Source organism: Eschrichtius robustus, chromosome 6 (genome assembly GCF_028021215.1).
Source record: "Eschrichtius robustus isolate mEscRob2 chromosome 6, mEscRob2.pri, whole genome shotgun sequence".
NCBI classification, from domain to species: domain Eukaryota; kingdom Metazoa; phylum Chordata; class Mammalia; order Artiodactyla; family Eschrichtiidae; genus Eschrichtius; species Eschrichtius robustus.
In genome coordinates this window covers 75,603,034-75,626,251 of record NC_090829.1, presented here as the reverse complement: position 1 = coordinate 75,626,251, position 23,218 = coordinate 75,603,034, and the positions used below count along the sequence as shown (strand labels likewise).

Genomic DNA, 23,218 nt, shown 5'->3' with positions numbered 1-23,218 from the left:
GAGCCTATCTTCAAAACAGAAAGAACTCCTACAACTTCTATTTGAAAAACTCACTTACTCATATCACATATTCATATCATTTCTATTTATAAACCAAACAAGTTCTGTAATATTTGAAACAAAAGAAAAAACTTATTAGTCTAACAATTAAATATAAATTAATGAATTATTAATTTATTAGTCTAATAATCAATATTTTGATAATTAAGTACTAATTAAGTACTAAGTTATCAACTCCCTTTCAATGGTTATAGCAGGCAATTTAGCAAAAAACTAATATGCTATAATATACCTAACATGCTTAAACAAAAATGTGTGTTTGAAACTGGGAAAAAAATGCATGTTCGGAAAAATGTAACAGTAAAATCTAGAAAGTGGTAGAAATAAAGGTATGTTTTCAATAAACAAGATACATATTTGCCAATAACTGCTAATTTATGAAGAAAGAATATTTTCTTTAATATTTAAACATTAAAGTTTGTCAATATTTATCGAGGCTTCAAACAATAGGAAAAAAAATTCATCTTTTTAGCTTTTCTTCCTCCCTGATGGAATACAAAAAGAAAAAAAAAACCCACAAAAATCTTTTAAAATGTCCCAGATTGCCTGGATAAAGTAGTATCTAATGGAGTATTCGTTGGTAGAATGGATAAGATAGCTCTCATGTGCACTGTCCTAGTAAGACATCCATAAGACAGCAGATGAAAAAACAAAAGCTACATACTAGCACATATAATGCAATCCTGTTTTTGTGGGAAAGGAAAGTGTATATTTTCTAAATGATTGTATATGTACAAATGAGTCTGAAAAGATAAACATGAAGATGTAACAGTGTTGAGTTTTCAAAAAGGGATTTGGGGAAGGAGGAGGAGAATTTTTACTTAATATGCTTCTGGCTTATTTGAAATTTTTACAATGAGCATATATGTTCTTTTTATGATAATTTTTTTTAATTTAAAAAGATAAAATAACTTGAAATATATAGATACCCACATTTACCCAAAAAAGCTGATGTTAATCTTGATTTCTCGTACTTAAGTTTCTAAAGAAAATAGCACTATAGATTTTCAAATATAAGAATCTACTCCACTTAGGCAAGAAAATAAAACATGAAACACTGTTAACACTGTTCCTAAGAAATAAGGTAAACATACACTTATTAATCTCATGTGAGTAAACTCTTGTTTACTCTAGTTATTATCTGAGGATACACCAGATATCCAACAGTGTGTCCGCACATACCTACAGTAATATCTTGTTTATCCAGAGATTACTTTTTAGCACCCTCAACCAGCTCACCCTAAGCAAAGTGGCAGGGGGAAAGTCCTTTGAGCCATTATACAAAATCTGCATTCTTGGAAAAGAAGCAAATGGGAGATCACAGGAACCTATTAATGAATCTTTTATAGGAATAAAACAAAACAAAACCAACTCTAAAAACCTTTGTTTTCTGATCTTTCAGACCACCGAAGAGTTAAAAAGGCAGATTAGAAAGATGGTAAACGTGAAGCAGCAGAAGGAGCTGATGGGATGACAGCAGCAGAGATAAAAACACCCCAAACTACAATATATTCAACCATCAGCATTTGCAGATTGATCAGTCATGGTTTTAACTTCTCTCAAGTGACCCCAAAGATCTACAACATGAAGTAACTTACAATTTCATTGAGGCATAAGTATAAATTTGGCCCAATGACTAATGTGTGAGTCTGTTGTTTCTGTCTCAAAACATCTTTGTTGTCTACTGCTATTTCTGGTCATACAAGTAAAAAGGGCTAAGAAAGTGACGGTTCCGAGCCAGAAAATACAAACTTTGGATAAACTAAATCATAAGAGTGTTTGTATGAGTGTGATTTTTTTTTCCCTCTAAGAATGTCTTCATTAATATGGGAATCCATCTTACTATGTGATATGCTGAGATAAAGCATGTTAAATCGCTCAATAAATTGCAAAGTGCTAGAGAAATGTAAAGCGCTGGAACTGACTGGTGGTTGCACAGGCAGATCCTGGGTTATGAAGAAGAGGTTAAGGAATATTTTGTATTTTGTTCTTATAACAGCATTTTAGAAAGATCTCCATCACTGCCAAAACATTTATTTTAACCAGAATAAGCTTCAACGTCCATGCATTCTACTGAGATGTCAACTACGTGAAGGGTTTACTCTAACAAACCGTATCGCAGCCAGTTTCCCAAAATAACGCTGAAACCATTTTCCAGTCGAAGTATATATCACTGTTAGGAATGGTACTGTACTGCCCTGTCCAAGGGCAGTAACCCTGGGACATATAACCAAAGTAATGTTGTTAGTACATATTTTCACATACAAGTTATAAACGGGGCATACAAATTTGGAACTTTAGATGAGTAGAGACTCGGTAATTGATATTTTGATTATGACCCTTTCAAAATTAAGTAGAGAAACTGGGAAACATTCTGGAAGAGGAGAAGAATGGACTTTAAAAATGAAAATGATAAATACTTTGGTCCAAATAAGAAACCGATTTTAAAGAAATTTGCAGGCACTTCTGAATATACTTGTACCTTCACTGAAACCAAAACCTACCTTTTTGCACATACTGATCTGCATGACTGCATAGCTTATGAGGGCCTCCTTTAAATCATGGTTCTTTTGTTCTTTGAAGCGTTCAATATCAGCCCAAGCATTTTTGACAAATTCTCTGAAATAAAAGGTATAGTCATTATTATTATTCTTATTTAAATTAAGTAAACTACATATTATAAATTTGAATAACCATTTCTCATTTGAGTTGGGTTTTTATCTATATAGAGGAAAAAGCTATTGCGTGTATAAGACTGTTCTATTTTTTCTCTTCCTAAAAATTACAGTGGGAGAAAAAGCATACAGTCATACACTCATCTACATTTTAATAATCTCTATTTTGCCACAAGAATTCCAGCTTCAAATTATTCCCATAAAACAGATGTAAATGGCTGCCTGAACCAGCTCATAAGCCTAACAGATGCCACATGAAGTTGCCTTCCTGGGGTCACTGGAAAACATACATTCTTTTCAACAAGATGGATTATGTATCACATTTATCATGTGCTTACTTTAAATGACAACTAGAGTTTTAAAAATTCTGAGAGCAATTTGTCTTTTTTTTTTTGGCTGCACCGCCTGGCATGCGGAACTTCCCTGACCAGGGGTTGAACCCATGCACCCTGCAGTGGAAGTGCGGAATCTTAACCACTGTCTTTTTAACTCTATTCATGAGAGTTTAATTTGACTTACTTGATGCCAGCAGTTCTAAAAATTAACAAAACCACCTCCAAATCAGTGATACACTCTTGGTCTGCCTTGGTCTACTCAACAACTATCAGATGAAAACAACAATATGAAAAATGAGCCCAACAGTCATGGCAGACCTTTGAGAACTGAATTTCTAAAAATATTTATGGAATAATTACATTCCAAGCCCTATGCAAGGTGTTGGGACATAAAGATGAAAGAGACATAGTCACTGACTTTGAAGGGTTTGTAATTTAGCCAGGGACAGTCACACTGTACAACCAACCACCCAATACAAAACTGCCATGCAATAGTGGCATGACCAAGTGCTATGACAGCCTGTGAGGATAAGAGAAAGCTTCACAAGAGAAGTAATGCAAGAGCTTGGCACTGGAGAATGATCAGGCTTTTAACTGACAGAAAAGGGCAGAGGGAATGTGCAAAGGACAGAAATCATGAAAAGTACAGGAAAATAATATTATGAAGCTTAGATACTTTCTTCTTCCTCTTTCCCTGACACTAAAACAACTGTTTCTATGCAACATGATTTTTGATTACTCAAATTTCTTAGGAATACTCAATCACTGCATTTTAGAAGAACAGGCTACATCCAGGGACACTGGTGAAGCTGGGAATGGTTATAAACAATCTGTCACAGAGTCTACATGTCTAGCCATGTTAAAACACCTCAGCATTTTTACCTGCCTTCCTGATTTTTAGACTTAAGTTGTTGTTCTCCTTCATTTATTTGTTCTTCTAGCACCTTTATTCTGGCTTCTCTCTGCTCTGGAGTTTCTTGACCAAAGAGCTTGGTAGTCATTCCCTTCAAAGAAAATGTTCTCACGGTCTAAAATGAAATAGAAACAGATGAATGGATAAACAACACACATACACTGAAATATTATTCAGCCTTAAAAAGGAAGGAAATTCTGACACATGCTACAACATGGATGAACCCTGAGGACATTGTGGTAAGTGAAATAAGCCAGTCACAAAAAGACAAATACTATATGAGTCTACTTATATGAGGTATCCAAAGTAGTGAAATTCACAGAGACAGAAAGTAGAATGGTGACTGCCAGGGGCTGGGTGGAGAGGGAAATTGACAGTTGATATTTAATAGGTACAGAGTTTCAATTTTGCAAGATGAAAACAATTCAGGTTGGTTACACAACAATGTAAATGTACTTACTACTATTGAACTTTACCATTAAAAATGGTTAAGATAATAGATCTTATGTTCTGGATATTTTACCACAATTATTTTTTTTTTTAAAAAGGCGAAATAGCCATTTCCTCCCTAGCTCAGACAGAAAACACCACAAGCCTTACAACCAGGGGGCTACTAATAAGATTTCTAACACTGGAAAATATGGAAGAATCAAAAAGGGAAAAATTTTAACTGAGCTTCTTCATCATATGGAAAACTTCTAGGTGAAGTATTAGGCAAGTTATTTCTTTATGTTAGTGATCATATTTTTTATAATTACTCTGTGATATAAAAAATAGATAAAATTCAACAGGCAACAGTGAAAATAAACTAAAGAAACTATTTAAAATCTGTGTAACTCACACTAAAACTTGGTATCTATTAGTAAAACAGGATGCCTAAATGCAAGCCTCAAGCTTCACTGCTTTACCATTTCCTCATTCTCTAGAGTTTACTGAGGGAAACACATTTAGGAGTAGAGAACCAAGCTCCCTGAAAATGGACTGGGAATTTCCCCTGGATTTTAAAAATAAATCAAGACAGTGTGCACCTGTTTCATGGTCAGAGGTCTTTTCCCACATATCTCTATGTGGGTAGCCCACAAGCACTTTCACAAGTAAAGTACTTGTTAACTATGAAATGACTCATAAATGGTGGCATTGTAACTGCTTCTTTACTTCCAGATTGTGTGCTCTCACCATGACAGCTTTTTTATTCCAATGAAATAGCTGGACAGTAGAAAGCTGATTATAAAAATGATCTAAGTCCAATACGATCAGGAATTTTCTTCACAAGTATTCACTGTAAGCATTCAAGAATAAAGTACACAAAAAGCTCCCTGTTAGGAGAGAGGCACTGATTCTAAAAGGGCAAAGTTTTTCAAAGTTAACTAAAATTTCTATAATATACCAGGTAAAATTAAACCTGGCAAAGGTCATTATTTCAATCCCAAAGAATAATGTTTTTTCACTTGGACTTAATCAGAAAAGAGATGGTTCTTATTACACACAGCAATGTTGGCAAAATTTCTTACAACACTATATAATACGTGTTTTAATGGCTTACATCCTTTTATATCAAGATCACAAACAAAAGAATTATAAAGTTGCCCACAGATTATTTCCCTGTAAAAGCTCCAGGCATCCTGTAGCCCATTCCACTTAAGGTTTGCTATAATAGTACCAGAGACCTAAATGGAAAACCACTCACCCCGGTTGCCAGCTCCTCACACTGCTGCTTCTTGGATGCTAAGTCCTGAGCAGCCATCTCCAAATCATACTGCATAAGTTCATGTTTCCTGCACACAGCCCTAGGGATGAAAGAAAGTGCTGCCATTTAATTTTTGTGGCTTCTCCATTAATATGTTAAAAAATCTTTTTTCAGGGGTAAAGGGGAGGCATTCACGTCTTACTACGGTCAGAACTTTTATATACAGAATTTTCAAGTTTAAAATGTAGTAGCCCAACATTAAAAATTTAATCTAGCAGAACCTAAGCATAAAAACTATATATATACTTAAAACAAAAAAGGTTGTTTTCCAGATACTTGGAACATTTTTTTCAATAAACATACCATTATCACATACATTTAAAAAAAGCTTTTGTATAACATAGGAACTAATGCTATAATCTCACATCACAACTGAGTATTGTTTAAAAAGACATTATCTCAAAGCTTTCTTTTTATTTAGAAACGTCTATTAGTTTTTATTTTCATAAAAGTAATCCATGCTCACTGAAAAAAAAAAAAAAAGGATTCTAATACAGGAATGCACAAAATAAGTTTCAAGAACGCTCTCTTTTCCCCAGTTCCACTATCCAGACATAATTCATGTTAATAGATAGTATATATCGTTCCAGACTTTACCTAGGCATTTACAAATACACATATCCACCCACCCCCAGTAATTCTACATCTTTTCTTTCTCAACTATTTATATACCAAAGACACATATGTTTCTGTATCAATACACATTAATCTTTTCTATAACTTTTAAGAGCTGCAGAGAATTACACTGTGTTCAGCAACTTTCTTTTGGTCCGTAACTTGAAAACACCTTGGTGTAATTTTTTTTTTAATTTATTTATTTTATTTATTATTTATTTTTGGCTGCATTGGGTCTTCATTGCTGCGCGCTGGCTTTCTCTAGTTGCAGTGAGGGGGGCTACTCTTCGTTGCGGTGCGTGGGCTTCAGTAGTTGTGGCACGTGGGCTTAGTTGCTCCGCGGCATGTGGGATCTTCCCGGACCAGGGCTCGAACCCGTGTCCCCTGCATTGGCAGGCGGATTCTTAACCACTGCGCCACCAGGGAAGTCCTTGGTGTAACTTCTTACTACTCAAAACTCTAGAAGGAAAAAGGCTAACAATGTGATGTTTTCATACCAGCTACTGAACAACTAAAGGAATATTGCTCCTCTGTTTTATTAACAGAATTCTTAGGCTGATTTTAAAAGTGATAGGGGACCGCTGGTAGTGCCAAGACTCGTCAGGACGTGCATACGGTCTCTCGCTGCCTGGTGTGGGGTTTGCCATGGGCTGGCAGCCGCCCACTTCCAGTTGGCTTTTTACTGAGTTATGAGGTGCCCGGTGTGGGGCGCCAGTCCAACTGGGGCGCTGCTCCTAGCCGGGGCAACCTACTTAGCTGTACTTTTCAACTTCGAAAGTTGGCAGGAGCGACAGCAGAGTTGTTGCCTCTTTGAAGTGGTAAGTTCTCTGTGCTAGTCTATCAGATGAACGGCATTTACTGTTTAACTATTCCCACTGTATACTGTGCCAGGCTTTCTTAATGGAAGGTAGTTTTATTACTTGTGTCCAGAATGATGAAGTTTTCGAAAGAAAAGTTACCAACTGAATTGACGATATGCTGCCCAGTTGCTACTGGACTAGGATAAAATTGATTAAAACTTAAACGGTATTAAGTCGCTATATTACTTAAAGTAACCTTTGTATCAAAATAAAACATTTTGACTTTAATTTCAAAAACCTTCATAATACTAATGAAAATAAGTTACTGACATTTGTTGAAAGAATATTGGTTTGAGAGATTTGCAGCTTATCTAGCTGTGCCTTGCAAAAAATTAAATTTGTCCACTGTGATTACTTAAATTTTGTGTAGGTTCCTTTCAATTCCATGGCTCTTCTGTAATATTAGTGATAATGTAAAAGCGAGCTTTTGTACTTGTTTCCTAGTAAGATTCCTTTATTTTCTAGAACGTTATTAAAACCAGGGAGCTCTGTTGGCAGTTACCCTTTTGGACATGGATTATGTTACCTTGTGCTCTGGCCTTCTATTTGTGTCCTGCTTCCCTACCATATTACAAGTGTTGAAAGGGCAGTGATCTAATAGATTACCTTGTCTTTCCATCTCCTCTTGGCTTCCTATAAGGATGACTTGAGCTAGGAAAGTGACTGGAATTAAGGCAGTAAAGTTCTTGAAGCAGTTGTTAAAACAGAAAGTAGGGGGCAGGCAGAAACCATTTTCTTCTATGTATTATATGTATAACTGGACAAGATGATAGAAAGTAGTTTTAAAATCAGAGATGGGAAAATCGGAGAAAACTGCCATTCCTCACAGCCAGCTTGTTCGTGGTATACACTTGTGTGAACAACCAAAGATAAACAGACAGAAAAGCAAATGTAACTTACCACTAACCAAGATCACCTCTGCAAAAAGAAATGAAAATAACTTTTGGCAGGATTCTGTTTCATCTGATATAATTCAGAAGCAGGAAAAAAAGCCTTTTAAAAATACTGAGAATATTAAAAATAAGCATTTGAAGAAATCATCATTTCTAACTGAAGTGAGCCAAAAGAAGAATTATGCTGGGGTAAAGTTTAGTGATCCACTTTCTCCTAGTGTTCTTCCAAAGCCTCCTAATCACTGGATGGGAAGCACCATTGAAAATTCCAACCAAAATAGGGAGTTGATGGCAGTACACTTTAAAACTCTCCTATAAGTTCAAACTTAGATCTCAGATTTCACTATGTATGTAAAACATAGCTTTTCCAAAATCCCTGGACTCTTGAAAAGCAATGGTACAGAAATGGAAAATTACCTTGTTGCAATATACAAGGGCAAAAGATGAGTTTAAAAATTACAAACAGCTTGTATTATATATTTTGTAAATACTGTATACCATGTATTATGTGTATATTGTTCATACTTGAGAGGTACTTTATAGTTTTGTTATGAAAGTATGCATTTTGCCCTGCCCAAATGGTAGGTGTTTTGTATATATACAATGGAGAAATTTTAAGCGTGCTAAGGCACATGAAAGACCAATTTATTTGCACAAGGTACTGAGATATTTTTTCAAGAAACAGCTGTCGAATCTCAAGGTGAAGATCTCAGTGTGAACAGTTTACTAATGTACTACTGCAGTTTAAATCTGTGGCACAATCATTGTAAACGTGGGGTTTGTCTATGTTTCTCTAAATTGATTTCTGCCTTCTAATCTGTAATTACCAGAAGACTCCTATTCCCATTTTTACCAAACTTAATTTCTGGTTTTTGGTTTATATCCATTCAAATTTAAAATTTTAATGCCAACAAAATCAGTTGTAATCAAATTTTAAAATAATAATAATTTGCCCCCCAAAAAAGTGGTAGGAAAACAATTCATTTTTCTAAACTGGACTATCTCCCAGAGAACTGTTTGGCTCTGTAGAAGATACTATAAAAAGAGAAGACAAAGTCCTGACATTAAGAAGTTTTACAACCTTACTAAGGAGATAAAATATGCAGGTATGGAAAAAATTACAGAATTTAAATAGTAATATACAACCTAGTGACAGATTATGCTACACAGTCTCAATCTGTACTTTGCTTCCAATCTTCAAACTGGAAAAAGTAGAACAACATACAGACAGACCTGAAGTCTGAGACTAACAGGTTTTATCAACATAATGCTTCAAGCACAGGGCTCATCTTAAATAGCTATGTCTAGCCCTCTGTAACACACAGGAATACAATGAGACCTCATTCAATATCTGGGGGAATGAACTCATTTAAAAATCTTTATTTTAGAGTAGCATATGAGTGGTGACCAGCCACAGGGCTGCATCTGGAACATGTATTATACTTACCTCAGTGCTTCTGCATAAAAAAGATACTCCTTTAACTGATCTGCATAATGTTCTTCATCTTCTAAAATATCATCAATAGAAGATGCATACCTATTTTAAAAACATTGCAAATGTATATCTCAGAAATAACTAAATTTCCTTGTCAATTGCATTATTATGAACTTTCATCAAATCTTTAACCGTGGTCATTTTTAAGTCTTTTGTCATTTACAGACAGTTCTGGGTGTACTCTGATGCTTTTGCAAATATGTTCCTATAAAAGGGTTTCATCTTCAAGGAATTCATGGAAAAGACTCTGACAAGTACAGGTTTCTGGTAACTGACTACACTGCTGAACTGAATGAATAAGCATTTTCAGAACTCTAATGAAAAACTGATGAATTCATAAAATTGCTAACAAAAGATCAAGAGGAAAAAAAATTAATTACATGGGACTGAGTGAACTGATGATGATTATAATTTTTGTGACTTTCTGTTTGAATAAAAAAAAATGTGATGTAAAAAAAATTTTTTTTAATAAAAATAAAAAAATAAAAAACATTGCATAGAGTAACCTTTATCAGGACACAAAGTATTGAAGTTCTAAAGAAGGGCTATTCAAAGCGTGGTCCACAGACCATTTGCTACCCATGAGTGACAAAAGCAAGTACAGAAAGTGAGAATAAGCATTTAGAAACATTTATAACAACTTTTTAAAACTGAAGTACAGTTGATTTACAATATTATGTTAGTTTCAGATGTACAGCAAAGTGATTCAGTTATATATATATATTTCTTTCAGATTTTCCATTATAGGTTATTATAAGATACTGAATATAGTTCCCTGTGCTATACAGTAAACACTTGTTGCTTACCTATTTTATGTACAGTAGTTTGTATCTGTTAATCACACACTCCTAATTTATCCCTCCCCCCTACAGCAATCTTTAATTACCATGACAATTTTATTTTATTTACCTAAATGTTTTGATCAGCAAGGTCTTAGAAATAGAAAAACAAAGCAAACAAAAAACGGTCCTTCTTAAGGTAGCTTAAGAAGCACTGTAATATCTTTTGTTCAAATATATTACAAAAAGGGCTACAAAATCTGTAGAAAGAGTAAGAGTTTAGTATAATTGGTACATTAGTGCTCCTGGTAGCAACTACATACAGTAATGCCAAAAAGCTACAAAAGGAAAAGTCGAGCAAATAAAGATTACAGAAAATTTTAGAAGCCTTATTTTATTCTAATTCTCAATAGCAACCTCTGCTTTGATCTGGACAAGCCCTTCACTGTCGTGCCACTCTTGTTCCTGGCCTTGAGTCTTTCCTTGCACAGAAATGTGATGGGTTTCCACACTACTTCTCCAAATCCTACCATACGTATCTCAACACCTCTAGAAATCTTCCCAGACTTCTTTAGTCCTAGTCATCACTCTACTTCTGATCTCTTATCAAAAATTGAGGACTTAAATTTTATCAAAGAAATGTCTCTTGTGTTGGTTTTCTCTGATCACATTATAAATTCCCTAAGGACATGGGCTATATCATTTACTACTTCTGTATGGTATAAGAAGCATCCTTTTTTCAAATTAATTCTGATTCCCTAGCATGGGCATAAAAGAAAAATATATTTTATGTCTCCAAGCCCACTTCATGTAGGCAAGTAGACAAGTTTACTGAATTCTAAAAACAAACAAAAAATCTATGTTAATGCTCACTGAAAAGTGATGTTTACAGTATTTATAAAAGTAGGCAAAATATGTATTCTGTAAATATAAATTTACATTTGTTAGAGTGTGGGATTTCCCCTATGTGACTGAAAGACATCTTGAGAATCATTGTTAAGAGTAGGAAAAACTGCCTTTAGTTCATAAATCTACAATTCTGGAAAAGTTAATGTTAAGAAAACAAAAAAGAAGATAGGTGGCTGGTGGCCTGAAGATAGGAAACACAGTGTAGGGATAAGCAGCACATCTTTGGGTAGCAAAGGGTAAATGGTAAAGATTTTTTAGATATCATTACTAAAATTAATTTTATTTAACACTGTAAATAAACCAAGTAAAGGGATAATCCCAAATTCTTGCAAATACTAAAAATGTCCAGTCAACAGAATGCACGAAGACTTAACAAAATGGCTGAAAAGCAGCTGGTCAGCTTATATAACAGCCCCCCAAAAAATAATACTTAGATAAAATAAATATATTTTTGTCTGTTTATTATTCGGTTGTAGGAGTTCTTTATATATTACGGTTGGAAATGTTTACTCCCAGTGTATGGCTTGCCTCTTCATTATCTTAATGGTGCGTCTGTGTGTGTTTGTGGTAAAATATAATGTAAAATTCACCTTTTTAACAATTTATTGGTGTACAGTTCAGTGGCAGTAAGTACATTCATATGGTTGTGCAACCATTACCACCATTCATCTCCAGAACTTTTTATCTTCCCCAACTGAAACTGTACTCCCACATTCCTTCCACTTCCAATGGTGTCTTTTGATAAGCAAAATTTTTAATTTTGATGAAGTACAATTTACCATTTTAAAAATATTTTTTTCTTTTCATATCTGCTTTAAAAAATCTTTGCTTACTCGAAGGTTGCAACAATATTCTCCTATGTTTTCTACTAAAACCTGCAACTTTAGCTTTTACACTTATGTGTATCATCCAAATTGAATTAGTTTTTATGTAAGGTGTGAGATATGGCTCAAGGTTCATTTTTTTCCATGAAGATATCCAGTTATTCCAGAACCATTTCTTGAAATGAACTATGTAAATGTGGATCTATTTCTGGACTCCAGCCTATTCCACTGATCTCTTTATCTCAATACCTCCTGATAACTATAGCTGTATACTAAGTCTTGAAATCAGGTAATATATTCCAGGCTTGTCCTTTTTCAAGACTGTTTTGGCTATTCTACGTTCTTTGAATTTACATATAAATTTTAGAATCAGCTTATCAATTTCTATTAAAAAGTCACGAGTTTTGATTGGGACTGTGATTTAGGAAGAATGGTCATATTAACACTACTGAGTCTTCCAATCAATCTATGAACGTGGTTTAATCTCGCCATTTATTTAGGTCTTTACTTTCTCTCAGCAATGTTTATATATAAAGTTTTCAGTGTATAGATCTTTCACATATTTCATTAAATTAATCTGTAAGTATTCTGTTTTGATGCTATAAATGGCATTTTTAAGTTTTTATTTTCCAATTGTTACTAGTATGTTAAAACAACTTATTTTAATATATTCATCGTGTATCATGCATTCTCATTAAATTCAGCTATTCCATAATATTTTTGGTTGATTCTTTATGATTTTCTACATAAAAGCTCCTGTTAACCGCAAATAAAGAGAGTTTTACTTCTTCCTTTCTAAGATGTATGCCCCGTATTTGATTTTCTTATCTTACTGCACTGACCAGGACCTCTACTACCATTTTTACTAGTTGTGGTGGAAGCAGACAACCTTGCCTTCTTCCTGATTTTAGGAGAAAATACCAATATTTCACTATTAAGTACAGTATTAGCTGTAAGTTTTAGACTGAGGAAATTCTTTATATTCCTAGCTTGATGAAAATTTTTACTGTGAATAGATGTTGATATGCTTTTTCTACATGTACTGAAATGAACACATGGGTTTTCTTCTTTATTCTGCTAATATGTGAACTGAACTGAAAGATTTTTGAATGTTAAATTAATCGTGCATTCCTGAGATAAACTTCTTTAAGTCAAACCTATATACAGAGAGCACAATATAAATGCCAGCAAACTTTATAAAAACAGAAGAACAGAAGAATCACTAACACTTCACCACTAATGTCACCTCAGGTTCTACCTTAAATTCTCTGGGTACTTACACATCCATATGATGACCAGCACTCTGCAGTCCATCACCCATTTCTTTTTCTATGGCACTCCACTCACTAAGAAGAAAAAGATAAAACCAAAAACATCATGAATTAGATATGGAATATTATTAAATGGACTCTTTTACAAGGTTGTTTTCTAGCTAGCTTTTAAACAATGTATAGTATCTATTTTGGATTTATTTTCTGTGACTCAAATATGCTCCTTTCCCCGAAGTTTAACAACTAAATGCAAGTGAAGGCTTTAAAATATTAGTTCAAAAGTTTGTATCTGCTGCTGTTAAGTGTAAAGCAAGTATCATACAAAACAGTTTCTGCTTACAGACAACTTTCTCAGCTAGGGTGCCTATTTAAATCAACTGTGGCGCTTTTAGAAACTATGCATGCTTACCCTGCTCTTGATCTACTTAATTAGAATCTCGGGGATAGAGCTGAGGCATGCATATTTTTAATTACTACATGGATGATTCTGATAAACACACATGATTACATGTCACTATCTTAATAGGTAACAGAAAAAGACAACTGTACAGAAATACTAGGTGTACCATAAAACTTTGATAACTTGCACTAAAGTTGCATGACAAAGTCTACTTAAAAGCACAGATCATTTTGTTGTCATTTCAGTGAAATTCTTGAAATAAAAATTCCTTCTTGGGGCTTCCCTGGTGGCGCAGTGGTTGAGAGTCTGCCTGCCAGTGCAGGGTACACGGGTTCGAGCCCTGGTCTGGGAGGATCCCACATGCCGCGGAGCGACTGGGCTCGTGAGCCACAGTTGCTGAGCCTGCACGTCTGGAGCCTGTGCTCCGCAACAAGAGAGGCCGCGATAGTGAGAGGCCCGCGTACTGCGATGAAGAGTGGCCCCCGCTTGCCACAACTAGAGAAAGCCCTCGCACAGAAATGAAGACCCAACACAGCCATAAATAAATTTAAAAAAAAAAAAAATTAAACTTTAAAAAAAAAAAAATTTCCTTCTTATGGAAGATGCATATGTGTATTATAATAAACGGGGAAATGAATCTATAATCCTAAATACTAAGAGATGACATAATTTGATATATTTCCTTCTAGTTCTTTTTATTTACTCATTTTAATATGGCTGAGATCATGCAGTATATGCAATTTTGTATTATGCTTTTTCTATTAATAGTATTTCCCCACATTATTAAAATAACTTGTTCTCAGCATTATTTCAGATGGCAACTCATAATTTTTTAACCATTTTCCTGACCATTCAAGATTGTTTCCAATTTTTCTGCTATGTATAATAAACACCTTCAATTGCATATATCATAAAAGGGAAAAAATTAAAACACTATGATTCTGTTAATCTGTAGTTTTTATACACTGTTCTTGAAATATCAGATTATATGCTTATAATACTAGAAGGGTAAAACCGCACATGGTTTTTAAAACTGTCAAGGAAGGAAAACAAACATAAACATATCTCCTTCTGACAATTTTTACTCATATGTTTACCCTCAAAATAGTAATAGCAATAGTTAACCTTTTAGTGCTTTGCTGTTTATAAAATGAATTTTTAACACCTCTAGCTATATTATCTAAAGCCACACTTCCAATGCCTACAAGACAATTCTGCTTTTTTTTTTTTTAATTTTTATTTTTATATTTATTTTTGGCTGTGTTGGGTCTTCGTTTCTGTGCAAGGGCTTTCTCTACTTGCAGCAAGCGGGGGCCACTCTTCATCGTGGTGCGCGGGCCTCTCACTATCACAGCCTCTCTTGTTGTGGAGCACAGGCTCCAGACGCGCAGGCTCAGTAGTTGTGGCTCACGGGCCTAGTTGCTCTGCGGCATGTGGGATCTTCCCAGACCAGGGCTCGAACCCGTGTCCCCTGCATTGGCAGGCAGATTCTCAACCACTGCGCCACCAGGGAAGCCCAATTCTGCTTTTATATACCTCTGTCACTTCAAATTCAACATACCTAAAGCCCAGCTCTTCACACGAAAAACAAAGTCAAGGGGTTTTGGCAGATTACAGGCATAACTAGCCAAATTTGTAAGGTAGCAATCACAGTTAATGCAGCTATGAGTCACGTCAACAGAATTAATGGACAGTCCAGATCAACTATCTATTGGATGTTCCACAGGTACTTCATCCATCTAATCTTTGAGCACCTTTTAATGTGCTACCAACTCAAGGTCAATATAACCAAATTTAATTCGTTTGTTTACCAAACAAGACTAAAAACTAGTTCAAGAAAGGTAAGACTTACACTTAATCATCTATTTACTCCTATTAAGTCGTTTAGTGCCTGATAAATACTTGGCATTTATAGGTTGTAGGTAAAATGAAAGAATGAACCGATAAATGAATAAATGTGAGGAGGGAAACATGTAATGGGTTCTATGTATCAGCCACTACTAGGCACAAGACCTCTCCCCTCAAGATATACATAGTCTAGCCCTTGACTACTCAAACCGTGGTCTATGAACAGCATCACCTGGAACTTGTTGGAAATGCAGACTCGCAGGACTCATTCCAGATCTACTGACTCAGAATATTCATTTTAACAGTTCTCCAGGTGACTTGTATGCCTATTACAATTTAAGAAGCATCTGCTAGCTTAGATAGCCTCAACCACCAGAGGGCAGACAGCAGAAGCAAGAAAAACTACAATCCTGCAGCCTGTGGACCAAAAACCACAGTTACAGAAAGACAGAAAAGATGAAAAAGCAGAGGGCTATGTACCAGATGAAGGAACAAGAAAAAACCCCAGAAAAACAACTAAATGAAGTGGAGATAGGCAACCTTCCAGAAAAAGAATTCAGAATAAGGATAGTGAAGATGATCCAGGACCTCGGAATAAGAATGGAGGCAAAGATTGAGAAGATGCAAGAAGTGATTAACAAAGACCTAGAAGAATTAAAGAACAAACAAACAGAGATGACCAATACAATAACTGAAATGAAAACTACACTAGAAGGAATCAATAGCAGAATAACTGAGGCAGAAGAACGGATAAGTGACCTGGAAGACAGAATGGTGGAATTCACTGCTGCGGAACAGACTAAAGAAAAAAGAATGAAAAGAAATGAAGACAGCCTAAGAGACCTCTGGGACAACATTAAATGCAACAACATTCGCATTATAGGGGTCCCAGAAGGAGAAGAGAGAGAGAAAGGACCAGAGAAAATATTTGAAGAGATTATAGTCGAAAACTTCCCTAACATGGGAAAGGAAATAGCCACCCAAGTCCAGGAAGCGCAGAGAGTCCCATACAGGATAAACCCAAGGAGAAACACGCCGAGACATAGTAATCAAAGTGGCAAAAATTAAAGACAAAGAAAAATTATTGAAAGCAGCAAGGGAAAAACAACAAATAATATACAAGGGAACTCCCATAAGGTTAACAGCTGATTTCTCAGCAGAAACTCTGCAAGCCAGAAGGGAGTGGCATGATATACTTAAAGTGATGAAAGGGAAGAACCTACAACCAAGACTACTCTACCCGGCAAGGATCTCATTTAGATTTGATGGAGAAATCAAAAGCTTTACAGACAAGCAAAAGCTAAGAGAATTCAGCACCACCAAACCAGCTCTACAACAAATGCTAAAGGAACTTCTCTAAGTGGGAAACACAAGAGAAGAAAAGGACCTACAAAAACAAACCCAAAACAATTAAGAAAATGGTCATAGGAACATACATATCGATAATTACCTTAAACGTGAATGGATTAAATGCCCCAACCAAAAGACATAGACTGGCTGAATGGATACAAAAACAAGACCCATATATATGCTGTCTACAAGAGACCCACTTTAGACCTAGGGACACATACAGACTGAAAGTGAGGGGATGGAAAAAGATATTCCATGCAAATGGAAATCAAAAGAAAGCTGGAGTAGCTATACTCATATCGGATAAAATAGACTTTAAAATAAAGAATGTTACAAGAGACAAGGAAGGACACTACATAATGATCAAGGGATCAATCCAAGAAGAAGATATAACAATTATAAATATATATGCACCCAACATAGGAGCACCTCAATACATAAGGCAACTGCTAACAGCTATAAAAGAGGAAATTGACAGTAACACAATCATAGTGGGGGACTTTAACACCTCACTTACACCAATGGACAGATCATCCAAAATGAAAATAAATAAGGAAACAGAAGCTTTAAATGACACAATAGACCAGATAGATTTAATTGATATATATAGGACATTCCATCCAAAAACAGCAGATTACACTTTCTTCTCAAGTGCGCACGGAACATTCTCCAGGATAGATCACATCTTGGGTCACAAATCGAGCCTCAGTATATTTAAGAAAATTGAAATCATATCAAGCATCTTTTCTGACCACAACGCTATGAGATTAGAAATGAATTACAGGGAAAAAAACGTAAAAAAGACAAACACATGGAGGCTAAACAATACGTTACTAAATAACCAAGAGATCACTGAAGAAATCAAAGAGGAAATAAAAAAATACCTAGAGACAAATGACAATGAAAACACGACGACCCAAAACCTATGGGATGCAGCGAAAGCAGTTCTAAGAGGGAAGTTTATAGCTATACAAGCCTACCTAAAGAAACAAGAAAAATCTCAAGTAAACAATCTAACCTTACACCTAAAGAAACTAGAGAAAGAAGAACAAACAAAACCCAAAGTTAGCAGAAGGAAAGAAATCATAAAGATCAGAGCAGAAATAAATGAAATAGAAACAAAGAAAACAATAGCAAAGATCAATAAAACTAAAAGTTGGTTCTTTGAGAAGATAAACAAAATTGATAAGCCATTAGCCAGACTCATCAAGAAAAAGAGGGAGAGGACTCAAATCAATAAAATCAGAAATGAAAAAGGAGAAGTTGCAACAGACACGGCAGAAATGCAAAGCATCCTAAGAGACTACTACAAGCAACTTTATGCCAATAAAATGGACAACCTGGAAGAAATGGACACATTTTTAGAAAGGTATAACCTTCCAAGACTAAACCAGGAAGAAACAGAAAATATGAACAGACCAATCACAAGTAATGAAATTGAAACTGTGATTAAAAATCTTCCAACAAACAAAAGTCCAGGACCAGATGGCTTCACAGGTGAATTCTATCAAACATTTAGAGAAGAGCTAACACCTATCCTTCTCAAACTCTTCCAAAAAATTGCAGAGGAAGGAACACTCCCAAACTCATTCTATGAGGCCACCATCACCCTGATACCAAAACCAGACAAAGACACTACAAAGAAAGAAAATTACAGACCAATATCACTGATGAATATAGATGCAAAAATCCTCAACAAAATACTAGCAAACAGAATCCAACAACACATAAAAAGGATCATACACCATGATCAAGTGGGATTTATCCCAGGGATGCAAGGATTCTTCAATATACGCAAATCAATCAATGTGATACACCATATTAACAAATTGAAGAATAAAAACCATATGATCATCTCAATAGATGCAGAAAAAGCTTTTGACAAAATTCAACACCCATTTCTGATAAAAACTCTCCAGAAAGTGGGCATAGAGGGAACCTACCTCAACATAATAAAGGCCATATATGACAAACCCACAGCAAACATCATTCTCAATGGTGAAAAACTGAAAGCATTTCCTCTAAGATCAGGAACGAGACAAGGATGTCCACTCTCACCACTATTATTCAACATAGTTCTGGAAGTCCTAGCCACGGCAATCAGAGAAGAAAAAGAAATAAAAGGAATACAAATTGGAAAAGAAGAAGTAAAACTGTCACTGTTTGCGGATGACATGATACTATACATAGAGAATCCTAAAACTGCCACCAGAAAACTGCTAGAGCTAATTAATGAATATGGAAAAGTTGCAGGATACAAAATTAATGCACAGAAATCTCTTGCATTCCTATACACTAATGATGAAAAATCTGAAAGAGAAATTATGGAAACACTCCCATTTACCATTGCAACAAAAAGAATAAAATACCTAGGAATAAACCTACCTAGGGAGACAAAAGACCTGTATGCAGAAAACTATAAGACACTGATGAAAGAAATTAAAGATGATACCAACAGATGGAGAGATATACCATGTTCTTGGATTGGAAGAATCAACATTGTGAAAATGAGTATACTACCCAAAGCAATCTACAGATTCAATGCAATCCCTATCAAATTACCAATGGCATTTTTTACGGAGCTAGAACAAATCATCTTAAAATTTGTGTGGAGACACAAAAGACCCCGAATAGCCAAAGCAGTCTTGAGGCAAAAAAATGGAGCTGGAGGAATCAGACTCCCTGACTTCAGACTCTACTACAAAGCTACAGTAATCAAGACAATATGGTACTGGCACAAAAACAGAAACATAGATCAATGGAACAAGATAGAAAGCCCAGAGATTAACCCACGCACCTATGGTCAACTAATCTATGACAAAGGAGGCAAAGATATACAATGGAGAAAAGACAGTCTCTTCAATAAGTGGTGCTGGGTAAACTGGACAGCTACATGTAAAAGAATGAAATTAGAATACTCCTTAGCACCATACACAAAAATAAACTCAAAATGGATTAGAGACCTAAATATAAGACTGGACACTATAAAACTCTTACAGGAAAACATAGGAAGAACACTCTTTGACATAAATCACAGCAAGATCTTTTTTGATCCACCTCCTAGAGTAATGGAAATAAAAAGAAAAATAAACAAATGGGACCTAATGAAACTTCAAAGCTTTTGCACAGCAAAGGAAACCATAAACAAGACGAAAAGACAACCCTCAGAATGGGAGAAAATATTTGCAAATGAATCAACGGACAAAGGATTAATCTCCAAAATATATAAACAGCTCATTCAGCTCAATATTAAAGAAACAAACACCCCAATCCAAAAATGGGCAGAAGACCTAAATAGACATTTCTTCAAAGAAGACATACAGACGGCCACGAAGCACATGAAAAGATGCTCAACATCACTAATTATTAGAGAAATGCAAATCAAAACTACAATGAGGTATCACCTCACTCCGGTTAGAATGGGCATCATCAGAAAATCTACAAACAACAAATGCTGGAGAGGGTGCGGAGAAAAGGGAACCCTCTTGCACTGTTGGTGGGAATGTAAATTGATACAGCCACTATGGAGAACAATATGGAGGTTCCTTAAAAAACTAAAAATAGAATTACCATATGACCCAGCAATCCCACTACTGGGCATATACCCAGAGAAAACTGTAATTCAAAAAGACACATGCACCCGAATGTTCATTGCAGCACTATTTACAATAGCCAGGTCATGGAAGCAACCTAAATGCCCATCAACAGACGAATGGATAAAGAAGTTGTGGTACATATATACAATGGAATATTACTCAGCCATAAAAAGGAACGAAATTGAGTCATTTGTTGAGAAGTGGATGGATCTAGAGACTGTCATACAGAGTGAAGTAAGTCAGAAAGAGAAAAACAAATATCGTATATTAATGCATGTATGTGGAACCTAGAAAAATGGTACAGATGAGCCGGTTTGCAGGGCAGAAGTTGAGACACAGATGTATAGAGAATGGACATATGGACACCAAGGGGGGAAAACTGCGGTGGGGTGGGGATGGTGGTGTGCTGAATTGGGCGATTGGGATTGACATGTATACACTGATGTGTATAAAATTGATGCCTAATAAGAACCTGCAGTATAAAAAAACAAACAAACAAAACAACTAATACTAAACTTTCATTGGGTTATTTGTATGGAATTATGTTAATATAAATGTTTCAGAAAAAAAAAAAAAGAAGCATCTGCTAAACAAAAGGTTCTAACTGGGGTCCAGGTATATGCTGAGGATTGGAACTAGAAAATGTTAACCAGTTTAGGGAGGGAGAGGAGGGAGAGGAGGGATCCATTAACAAGGAACTATTAAAGTACAGAAGGAGGGACTTCCCTGGTAGCGCAGTGGTTAATAACCCTCCTGCCAATGCAGGGGACATGGGTTCAATCCCTGGTCCGGGAAGATTCCACACGTTGCAGAGCAACTAAGCCCGTGCGCCACAACTACTGACCCTGCGCTCTAGAGCCCGCATGCCACAACTACTGAAGCCCGCGTGCCCTAAAGCCTGCGAGCCACAACTACTGAGCCCATGCGCCACAACTACTGAAGCCCACATGCTCTAGGGCCTGCATACCACCAACTACTGAACCCGTGTGCTGCAACTACTGAAGCCTGCGTGCCTAGAGCCCGTGCTCCGCAACAAGGGAAGCCACAGCAATGAGAAGCCTGCGCACCGCAATGAAGAGTAGCCCCTGCTCGCTGGAACTAGAGAAAAGCCTGCGCGCAGCAATGAAGACCCAACGCAGCCAAAATATAAAATAAATAAATAAATAAAATAAAAAGTATAGAAGGATTTAGCATCAACTTTATAAGAGGCATAATTGCTATCATAAAGTACTTAATGGGTGGATAACTGTCACAGATGAACCAGATCAAAGAGGGTAATAAATCTTTTGTAGCATCTGATGAAGACTGTGGACCTTTTCCACTAAGGAGGGAAAATCACAAACAAAATTTTGCATATAATTTCAGAGACTTCATGGATTAAAGACCTAAATGTAAGACAGGAAATCGTAAAACTCCTAGAAGAAAATATAGGCAGAGCACTCTTTGACATAAATCGTTGCAATATTTTTTTGGATCTGTCTCCTAAAGCAAAGGAAACAAAATCAAAAATAAACAAATGAGATCTAATTCAACTTAAAAGCTTTTGCACAGCAAAGGAAACCATCAACAAAATGAAAAGACAGCCTATGCAATGGGAGAAAATAGCTGCAAATGATATGACTGATAATATCCAAAATACATAAATAGCTCATACAACTCAATATCAGAAAAACTGAACTCAATTAAAAAACGGACTGAAGACCTTAATAGACATTTTTCCAAAGACATACAGATGCTCAGTACTACTAATCACCACAGAAATGCAAATCAAAACCACAATGAGGGACTTAGCTGGTGGCAGTGGTTAAGAATCTACCTGCCAATGCAGGGGACACAGGTTCGAGCCCTGGTCCCACATGCCGCAGAGCAACTAAGCCCGTGTGCCACAACTACTGAGCCTGTGCTCTAGAGCCCGTGAGCCACAACTACGGAAGCCTGCGTGCCTAGAGCCCGTGCTCCGCAACAAGAAAAGCCACCACAATGAGAAGCCTGCGCACCGCAACAAAGAGTAGCCCCCACTCACCGCAACTAGAGAAAGCCCGCACGCAGCAACAAAGACCCAACACAGCCAAAAATAAATAAATAAATTTACTTTTTTAAAAAAAGGTTATTAAAAAAAAAAACCCACAGTGAGATACCACCTCACACCTGTCAGAATGGCTATCATCAAAAAGAGCACAGGGCTTCCCTGGTGGCGCAGTGGTTGAGAATCTGCCTGCCAATGCAGGGGACACGGGTTCGAGCCCTGGTCTGGGAAGATCCCACATGCCGCGGAGCGACTAGGCCCGTGAGCCACAGCTACTGAGCCTGCGCGCCTGGAGCCTGTGCTCCGCAACAAGAGAGGCCCCGATAGTGAGAGGCCCGCGCACCGCGATGAAGAGTGGCCCCCACTTGCCGCAACTAGAGAAAGCCCTCACACAGAAACGAAGACCCAACACAGCCATAAATAAATAAATAAATAATTAATTAATTTAAAAAAAAAAAAAAAAAAAAAAAGAGCACAAACACCAAATGTTGGCAAGGACGTGGAGAAAGGGAAACCTTGTACACTTGTTGGTGGGAATGTAAACTGGTGCAGCCACTGTGGAAAACAGTATGGAGAGCCCTCAAAAAACTAAAAACAAAACTACCATATGATCCAGCAATTC

The 23,218-nt window shown here is 36.2% G+C and overlaps 1 protein-coding gene across 1 annotated transcript in view; it reads right to left on the bottom strand.

Annotated features, from left to right (window-relative positions):
* The window catches only part of SNX4 (sorting nexin 4), a 71,981-nt gene that overhangs the window by 1,459 nt on the left and 47,304 nt on the right, over positions 1-23,218 (bottom strand). The window contains exons 9-13 of the mRNA XM_068546576.1: positions 13,386-13,451; positions 9,546-9,635; positions 5,671-5,770; positions 3,953-4,098; positions 2,565-2,679 (exon numbers count right to left, since the gene is read on the bottom strand). Coding sequence (XP_068402677.1) covers positions 2,565-2,679; positions 3,953-4,098; positions 5,671-5,770; positions 9,546-9,635; positions 13,386-13,451 — 517 coding nt within the window. The remainder of the gene's footprint in view (positions 1-2,564; positions 2,680-3,952; positions 4,099-5,670; positions 5,771-9,545; positions 9,636-13,385; positions 13,452-23,218) is intronic.